This window comes from Gossypium raimondii, chromosome 5, assembly GCF_025698545.1.
Source record: "Gossypium raimondii isolate GPD5lz chromosome 5, ASM2569854v1, whole genome shotgun sequence".
Classification (NCBI taxonomy): domain Eukaryota; kingdom Viridiplantae; phylum Streptophyta; class Magnoliopsida; order Malvales; family Malvaceae; genus Gossypium; species Gossypium raimondii.
The window spans coordinates 42,598,018-42,608,151 of NC_068569.1; the positions used below are offsets into that span (position 1 = coordinate 42,598,018).

Consider the following 10,134-nt stretch of genomic DNA (forward strand, 5'->3'; position numbering starts at 1 on the left):
ATGCAAGTTTTTGCTGGGCGTGTGGGTCATGAGCTATTTCCTATGAATGCCAAGATCTCCTCTATTAGTCAAGACTTTAGGAAGGATTTCCCTAGGTGTGGTACTAGTGCAGAAACCCTCATCCATGCCCTCAAAGACTGCCCAACAGCTAGGGCTATTCTTACTCTCGGTGGTCTCGATAACAGGCTTCTCGCTAGGGATTATTCCTGATGCATTGACTGGATCGAAGATGTCATACATGTTTTGGACAAGAAAACTGTAGCCGACTTTATTACGACTCTGTGGAATAGTTGGAACAACCGTAACAACTATGTTTTTCGAGGCAAGGAGGAAGAAGCGAGAGTCGTTTGGGATAGAGCTAAAACCCTTTGCCAAAATTTTCGGATCCACAATATGGTCAACAAGCCAATGCTACATGTTTGCAAAAATTAGGAGAAGCCTCCTGGCGGTTTTGCAAAAATAAACTTCGATGCTACTGTCTCTTATAATAAAATAGGTTATGGTGTGATTGTCCGTGATGATGATGGTTTTGTTCTTGAAGGGGGTGGGGGTTTCAAAGATGAAGTTTTGTCGACTGAATGGGCAGTGCTTTATGCTTTTGAGGAGAGCTTGAAAATTGTGTGTTCCCTTAATATTACAAAAGCCACTTTTGAAATTGACTGTGCCAGTTTGGTGACCAGGGTGAAGAATTGTGGAAAGGACATCACTATTATGGGTTATCACATTGACGAGGCTTATAAAATTATTGACAGTTTTTATTTCAATTGCTGTTATTTGGGCCAACCATAGCTGTAATAAGGTTGCGGATTTTATTTGCAAAAAATCTATTGATAATTCTTATGACCTTTGGTATGGATTATCCTAAGGAAATTCATGATCTTGTACTTGATGATTTTATTAATTGAGTTTTGACCTTTTGGGTCTTTTTTCAAAAAAAAATTGTATTGATTGTCCAATTGCCTAATCAAATCAACTTAATCCACCTTATATCGAATTTGTGGGAGAATGCCTCTTATTTTGACCAAAATTTATTTTAATTTTTCTTCTCCTAGTTAAACTCTATTTTTAGTTTCCCACTCAGACTCTAATTAACCTAGAGTTATTGTAGTCATATATGTTACGAATTTCAGCCTATAAAAAAGTCTTAATTACTTTGGGTTTTACACAACAGAAATATTTAAATTGAGAAAATTTTGTTATTTGTTTCGAAGGGTTTTTCTTGTGGGGGTTTTGGGTTTTTTAATTGTCTCCATCTTTTGTACTCTCCTTTATTATAATGAAATCTCCTTTTGTCCGTGATTTTTTATCCTCTTTTGAGGAATTTTTTCACATAAAATTTGCATATTTGATTTTTTTTCGATTCTTATTTTCTCCACTCTTTAATTGGGTTTATCCCCTACAGAATTTATATTCAAGTCCTTAATTTATGTTTATTTGAAGTCTCATCACTAAACAATTCTTATCCTTACCCTTATAAGAAAACTTAACCCACCTTTTTAAATAAGAATATTGAGATTTAACTAACATGATTTTACACATTTCTATAACTTTTACAATTAATATTTTAATAATTTAATAATTAAATTTATTAATATTATTGTATTTATGATGCATGTAAAATTTAGAATCAATTTAGTATATCTATCATCTCAATCTAAAATTATTGTCTATATTAATATATATTTAACGATTGACATTCTTTTACATAAAACAAATTGATTTTTTACTTCTAAGTTGATATACATGATTTTGTTTAATATAATATAAAATATAATGGTTAAATTATTAAAATAACCTTGTTAAATATGAATAGAATATAAAATATGATAATTAAATTACTAAAATTATCAAGGGTGAAAAAGGTCTTTAAAGTCACTTTAATTTTATATCAATATCAATAAATATACTAAATTTTGTATTTATAATAGTTTATAGTATTGATTGTTGGTGCGGTTAGCATAAATTTGTGTCCTTTCTCTTAGGCAAAATGTCAAATCTTGATTTGGGCATCCATCTTTGATGGCAGACGGCCGCAACGACACCGTCCACATGTACAAGTGAAAGTGATTGTTATTAGGATGTCAACCATAACCTTTGGTCAATATTTGATACCCGACGGGATTCAAGGTCATTCAAAATCACATGTTATTATCAATATGATTTTACTTAAAATGATAAATTTGAAATAATGAAAACTATGATGTGTAAAAAAAATAATATTTACTATTTTATAAAAAGTATTTGTTTTAATAATTTTACAAATGAGTTGAGATTTAATAGGTTGGTGACACCAATTTAATTAAATTCTTAGTATATATATACATTATTTGAAATTTTATTTTATATAAATTAAATAGATTAATTATATAAAACTTGAAATATTTATATTATTTTTTCACCAATTTTAATTAGTTTTATTTTAAATTTCAATATATGGCATTGAAAATGGAATGGTCCTCCACTTTTGTTATCAAGGAATGGTCCTTCACGTGCCTTCAATTCCGTCCATATTTTGCTACTATTGCTCTCCTTCAATTTATCCCACACTTTCAGAGATACACATTTTTTGGTAGAAAACACTTTCTTATATTTTTGGACTTTGGAAAAGTTTCCTAAAATTAATAAACACCACAAATAAGTAGTTGAGATTTGAGAAATATAAATGAACAAAAGTCGAAGTCATTTTTATTGCTTGTGGATAGGGACTTTAAAGTTTGCATTTTCAACAATATACAAACACTTTTCTCCATCTTTATTTCCAATTTCACACTTAAAGACACTCATAAAATTGTTAAATTTTAAAAATCTAAAAATAAGATATTGATGGATTATTGGAGGGTTTTTTTAAATAAAAGAGGTTGTAGTTTGGAAATGAAACAAAATACATTGAAATTTCAAACTCAAATTTATTGAATATTATATTTTAAAAGTTATAGCATGAATTATTTGAGTTTATGTTAAAATTGTTAATCAGCTTTTTAATTTAGTGTTAAGGTTGGGGAGTTAAAAGTATTTTGATATTTTAGGTTTGAATTTCACGGTATATAAATAAAGTGAGAGGTTTATTTTCTTTAAATATTTTTATTTATGATTTTACTTAATAGAGTGAAAAAATTTATAGAAAATTGAAAGAGTAGTGAAATATATATATATTTTTATGTGTTTGGTAGGAATGATAAATGAATTGAAAGTAAATATAATTTTCTTCTCATTCATTACTTGGTAGAGCTGAGAAGTAAGTTTACCTACAAATTGATGCTTAAATTATACCCATTTTCTTATTTTAGTACGGTCAAACCTCTATAAAATAATACCTTTGGGACCCGAGAAAATTATTATTTTAAAGTTATTAGTTTATCGATAAATGAATATTTTATTAATTTATCAATAAATTAATATTTATTAATTTAGAGAATATTTCATACTTTATGCATAAGCTTTTTTAATCAAAATCCACTATGCATGCAAGTGCAATGAATCAAAGTTAATTGGTTCATGTAACAAAAAAAGAGAGTTAATTAATTGGTTCATGTAACCAAAAGAAAAAATAGTTAATAGTTTCAAAATCCAATACGTATATATTCATTGGATAGATTAGAAATTTTATTATAAATAAACATATGTACTTATCAAAATATTGTAATTCATATAATCTTTTCCTCCATGACTTCCCATTTGAAAGTTGTAAAAAAGTCTACATTGACAGATGAGATGACAAAATCACTATGTGAGTACAAAAATGAGCATCCCTCAGTAAAAAAGATTTGTAATAATGGGTTCAACAAACATTTGATCTCTCTGTTAGTTAATCAACAATATCAAATACTCTTAAAAGATCATTTGAATATTTGTCACAAAAGATAAAGAATAGGAATGTTAAAAGGCACAAATCAACCAAATATCCCGAATTAGAGAAGGTATTGTATGAGTGATTTCTCCAATATCAAGAGAAAGTAAACATGATGGAGAAATTATTCAAACTATAGCAAAAGAGTTTCTGCAGAAAATGTATGGTGATGTAAATTCCAAATTTAACTTCTCAATTGGTTGGCTAGAATGGTTCAAGGAAAGACATGGGATTAAGTCTTATAGAAGATTTGGTAAAAGTAGTTCAATTGTTATAGAGAATATTGAAGATGCTTTACATCAAATAAGAGCTAAATTGGAAAATTTTGATCTGAAGGATATCTATAATATGGATAAAATAGGTTTATTTTATCGTTTGCAAGTAGATCATTCACTGGCTACAAAGCAATTAGAAGGACGAAAAAAGGACAAGGAAAGACTTACTGTTGTGGTTTGTTGCAATGGGGATGGTGCAAATAAAGTGCATCTTTGGGTTATTAGTAAGTTTGCTAAACCTAGATGCTTTAAACATGTGAATATTGACAATCTTAACTGTCATTATCGAGCCAAGCCAACAAAAAAGCATGGATGATTGTATTGATTTTTCAAGATTTTTTTCGTTGGTTTGATGCTAGAATGACTAGTAGAAAGGTGTTGCTTATAGTAGACAATTGCCCAGCCCATCCCAAGGTTATTGAAGGTTTGAGAAACGTTGAATTATTCTTTTTCCTCCAAATTCAACATAAAAAATTCAACCATATGATGCTGGAATTATTAGAGCAGTTAAGATTTATTATCGGCGTCGCTTTTATTCTAGCATCTTGGAAGGTTACGAGAAAGGAGAAATAAATCCTAAAAAGATTAATGTATTGGATGCAATCCATTTTATTTGTAACACCCCAACTCCGCTACACACCAAAATAGAGTTTCCCAAAACTCGTCCAACCAAATCACACCAACAAATAACTGTGGACATTGCAACCAGAGTTGCAGTTAAAACTTCTAGATCAAAATATATATGGTTGAGCCACTATCTTGCAGCCAAGCTGCCATAACAGAAATGTGGATAAACAACCAAATAAGGCAGATTATTAAACTGCCAGAACTTCCTCCTTATAATATCATCCTAACCCCATGCATGTGAAATGACACACAAAATAGAATCAGAACAATGGCATGCTTAACATACAATCAAATATGAAAATTTCAAAAATTTATCTTGTATTAAGAGATCAAATTAACAAAAATAGAATTGTGTCATAATATCACAAAACATGAGTGTTAGAATATAACATATTCCATTATCATACAACCGGTCAAACAATCACAGAATACAAGTCAGAGCACTTACCTTTGTTTTAGAACTGGTAAGCATATTAGTACTTCTCAATCGTCATTTAATCACGATTCAAAACATATATTAATCATATCTGATTAACGTGTAAACATAAATAATTAATACACAGTTTCTACTTGTTAAAAACCCACACTACTTACAGTATCATACTTAACGTATATCTTATTAACATGCGTACATAATTTATATTTTATGCTACTAGAATATCAAAAATCATGATTTATGGCCTAATTTGTATTATACGGACCCTACAGGAAGCCCGCATTCAACTCATACATCAAATACGACTCTAGGAAAAATTCCAGTTTTTGGGCCCACAAGACCCAATTGGCCAATACCATGTGACTCACACAGTCTGGCACACAGCCGTGTGGCGCCTACAATCCCAATTTTTGACTTTCGTTGTTTGTTGTTTTCTCGGGTTTTCGTTACACACCTGGTCATTTTTTTATGCCGATTTAAGAAACGCAATTCCAGCACCCTAAAATGTCATCCAAAACAAATCAATGAACAATGATATACCAAATTCAAACACTAAATTCAGCCTTAACACCAAATATAATAGTCCATTCAAAGCATTCGATTGCTTACCATGCTTGTAGCAGTATTTTCTAAAGCCCTCTATACGCTGAATAAGTAAATGCTAAAACAATCTCACCTACAAGAGGCCATTAACGATCAAAACAGAAATAAAGATGCACTAGAAGCATCCATCTTAGACAAAACCAAAAATAAATAAATAACATACTACGGGAAAAATAAAAAGAAAAGAACGTGAATGACACTTATACAATGATGAACCCGCTAGCTCTCGTCCAAAACGCACAGCACAAGGGTTAGCAGAAAAATAGAGTCTCCATAATAAGAATTGGAAAAAACTAGAGAAGAGAGAGAAATTTTGCTGAGATCAAAATAGAGTAAAGAAGAAGAAATACTTTGGGAAAAGAAAACGTCAGATTAATTTCAACAACACCAGAAAACTAACGTTAAAAAAATCTGGGAAAACGTATGGACGGTTGTAGAAGAGGAATTTTATAGGGAAAATAATTTTAATAATAATTTTTTAAAGCTACCCATATCCATTCTAACTCCCACTAAATATGATTAGTTATCCTTATCAGATTTTCCCCAGAGTTTAAAACAAAAATATTTTCCACTTATGCACAAAAAGATTCAAATTCAAGACCCTTGGGTAAGCTGAAGCCTTACCATTGAACTAGCAAGCTCATTATTGACATCACTTAAGCAAAAATAGTATATAAGCTACAAGTTCAAAGATAGGGGTTTAAGCAAAAATTCAAGGGAAATGATTAGAACCCGAAACCTCACACACACTACTCACATCTCTCAACCACTGAACTAGATTAATTCACTTGACAAAATTTTCACAATCTTAACTCAAAAATCAGGGCATGAAAAATCTTAGTTCCACAAACCCAATTTCTTCTAACCTGATTTTTAGGATGTGACATTATCAATTTTGCTTGGAATATTTATGTGAAGCCTACAACTATTGCAAATTGTTTCCGACATTACAAAATTTGATCCGAGGAGGATATGCCTCTCGAACAAAAAATTGGTGATGTTTCATAAATTAAAAGAAGTATTTTTTTATTTACACTATAAAAATGCCATGGATGTTGAGCAGATTTTGAATTATCCAAGTGAAAATAAATTTTTGATGGATTCACTTACAGATGAAAAAATTATTCAAGGAGTAATAGATGTGCCAGCTGATGACGAGCAAGATCCAGATGACAGTAGTGTTTTACCACATGTTTCTCCAAAAGAGGCTTTTCTAGCTTTGGATGCCTTGAAGAATTATTTAATACAACACGAGAAGAATATACTAGATTTGGTTTATGATATTCTAAAAGTTAAAGATGAAATTGTATTTGATTCACATGGAAAGAAGCAGTTAACTATAGATGCATATTTTAGCAAAGAATAAAATTGAAAAAAAAGTTGTCTAGAAAGAACTTTAGTTTTATGTATTGTATATAATATTTTCAGTATATTTAATGAATTATTATTTTGTATTTTCATTGGGCCATTAAGGATTTTTCTAAAATTATTATATTATGCATTTAACGAGGTTATTATTTTATCCCCTTGGCCCAAGTTGGGACCGAAAAAAATTATTATTTAACTGAGATTATTAATTTGTTGAATATTCATTTATCGAGGTTTTACTGTACCTATTTTTTTTGTCAGAAGTGATATCTAAATTATTATTTTTCTTGATTGACACCTTCATTGGTCAAACCGTTAGGTCTTTTTAAAAAAAAAAGGTTATTGTGTTATATTTGTTGGTACCTCCATTGGTCACAAGTTGGTACCAAAACTATTTTTTTTGTTACTTGTTTTACACCAAAATGTTATATTCATTAAAAAAATCTAATCAATAATAAACTGCCATGCCATATAAACTTTTAAAAATATATATTTTTAATTATTTTATTTTATTTTCTTTCTTTTACATTATTTTTCTCTTATTATTTATTCTTCCTTTATAATGACTAGCAGTGCTAGTAATGCTCTAAATTTATCCTCCTGAGGTCAAGACACTAGCGATTAGTTCTATTTTCAAACTTCACTACCTACTTGCTCAACCTGATGGATCCAAAAAGTTCTTTCATTGATTAAAACTAGTATTTTCAAAACCGGACTGGTTGGTCGAACTAATTGGACTAGAAATTGGTTTGGTACTTGTTTGGAGATAGGAGTTAAACCGATTGACCCATAAACCAATATAAACTAATTGAACTAAGCTAAAAACTGGTTGAAGCTGTTTTCTTTGTTTTTTTAATTTATTTGATTGGATCGGACGAATTGATCAAATTTGGAACTGGTGGCCTGGCTGGTTCGATCATTGATCCGGTTTTGAAAATCTTGATCAAAACCATAAAGCCCAAAATGCTCTCAATTATAGAAGAAGCCCAAGATGAAGGAAGAAGAAAAAGAATATAAAGTAAAAAGAATATATAAAGAGGAAATAATATTTTTGTCTTATTCTTTTTTTACCACATGGAAACCTCCTTTTAAAGAATTTCACAGCTTGACGATTCGTGTGTCCGAGAATGAAAGCACAATCAGCTTTATACAATTGTACCTCTCCCCAACACGTGATGAAGCATATATGACAATTCAAAGCAAAAAGTGTATGCGATAAGTTTCATTTTCAGATATTCCTCACTTCCCAAAGCCAAGTTCTTAGCGAGCTTGGTTACCTAACTGGGACCGACCTGTAACCTACATAGTTCTCATCTTGGGTTCGTATGTAATGAGTTCGCATCCTCTCATGAACTCATATGGATGGATTCTTACCACCATGTAGACGAACCTGCATGTAAAGAACACATGTTAATCCTAAAATAGGGTATGCGTTGCCATGCTTGGGGGTCTACCTATAATGTCACACCTAGGAACCATATCATATAAATAGAGAAATTAAGACCCGACATACACACTAAAACACTCAACAAATTTAAATTCTAAACTTAACAAATATCGCATTTTAAAAATAATTATATAAACTAACCGATTTCTTAAATAAATTCTTTTTCATATTTTTTTATCCTTTATATGCCAATTTATAATCTTTTTAGATTATGTATTATAATTTGCTTTAAGACATGGATATTTTATTTTGTTTGGTTGGACAAATTTAATTTTTAGGAATAGATATTTTTAATTTATTAGGAAGAATGTAGTTGTATTTTTTTATGTAGGATTCCCATAATTTTTGTCGGCACTACAATATTCAATCTTGAGTCGCGAGGAGGAGACCACCCAAAAAAATCTAAGGACATTTCATGCTTATTGGGTAATCTCTTCCCTTTATTGATTAATTGCAGATTAGGGACAATGTGTCGGCTAAAGTGTAGGGGGTGACGTAAAAAAATTAAATTTTTTATTAAATTTGTTTTGTTTTTAGTCGATTTTATTAGTTAATTTTTTTCTTTTGTGTGTTTTTCTATGGGCTTGAGCTTGTAGAAATACAAGTGATTGGTTAGGAGTATGTACATAGGTTATTTTTTAAATTATAAATTTACCCTGAAAATAAATAATTTTGGTTGTTTATAGTTAAATTAAGTAGTTCGTTTTATTAAAACGTGAATAGGAAAAAGAAATTAAATATACCAAGTGATTAATGTAGATACGAATAGGTATTTATGTTAGTTGGATTATAGGATGTTTGAATTAAAATACTCAACAAATAAATTCATGGTTATTGAAATAGTGCAGTATAATAAGCATAATCTTTACAAGCATTATGTGTTTAACTTAAAATGAATTGTGGGAACAAAGACATTGTGAGGGTTAAAAGCATTGCGAGTGTGATAAAAGCATAGAATGGGATAAAAGTCAAGAGAGTGATGAGTGTCCACAATGTAATAAAAATATGAGGAATTGAGAAAAATCTCACTCATATTGGCACAAAAACTCGTAAGTGCTCATGCTTATAAATATTGTATTAGAGTTCAAAGCATGGACAAGAATAAGTTGAGTAGGAAAATTTTGAATTGATCGTATTATTCACTCATAAATGTTATATTCGTATGTACATTTTGTTGGAATTCTATGTTTAATTTTCTTTAACTTGTTTGCCTCGTAATATTTTGAACTAATTGGTTTGAATATGAATAATTGTAAGTTATTGACCTATTCAGAGTTAGACTGGGAAAAGATAATATAGTTTAACTAAGAAAAGAAACCCCCATTAAGTGGGGAACACGTCGCCACATCGTGATGTCATGTTCGACTCGTCGGGACGTCGGTGTCGTGTCGTTGTAACATTAGTTCTTCAATCATTTTAAGTTAAGCACATGCTTGTAAAGATTATGCTTATTATACTGCACCAATTCAATAATCATGAATTTATTTGTTGAGTATTTTAATTCAAACATCCTATAATTCAACTAACATAA

At 30.1% G+C, this 10,134-nt stretch overlaps 1 protein-coding gene across 1 annotated transcript; it reads left to right on the forward strand.

Annotated features, from left to right (window-relative positions):
- The first annotated feature begins 6,836 nt into the window (after positions 1-6,836).
- Positions 6,837-7,154, forward strand: LOC105767046 (uncharacterized). The gene has a single exon (XM_012586576.1). The coding sequence runs from the start codon at positions 6,837-6,839 to the stop codon at positions 7,152-7,154; it is 318 nt and encodes a 105-aa protein (XP_012442030.1).
- Positions 7,155-10,134: the final 2,980 nt, after the last annotated feature.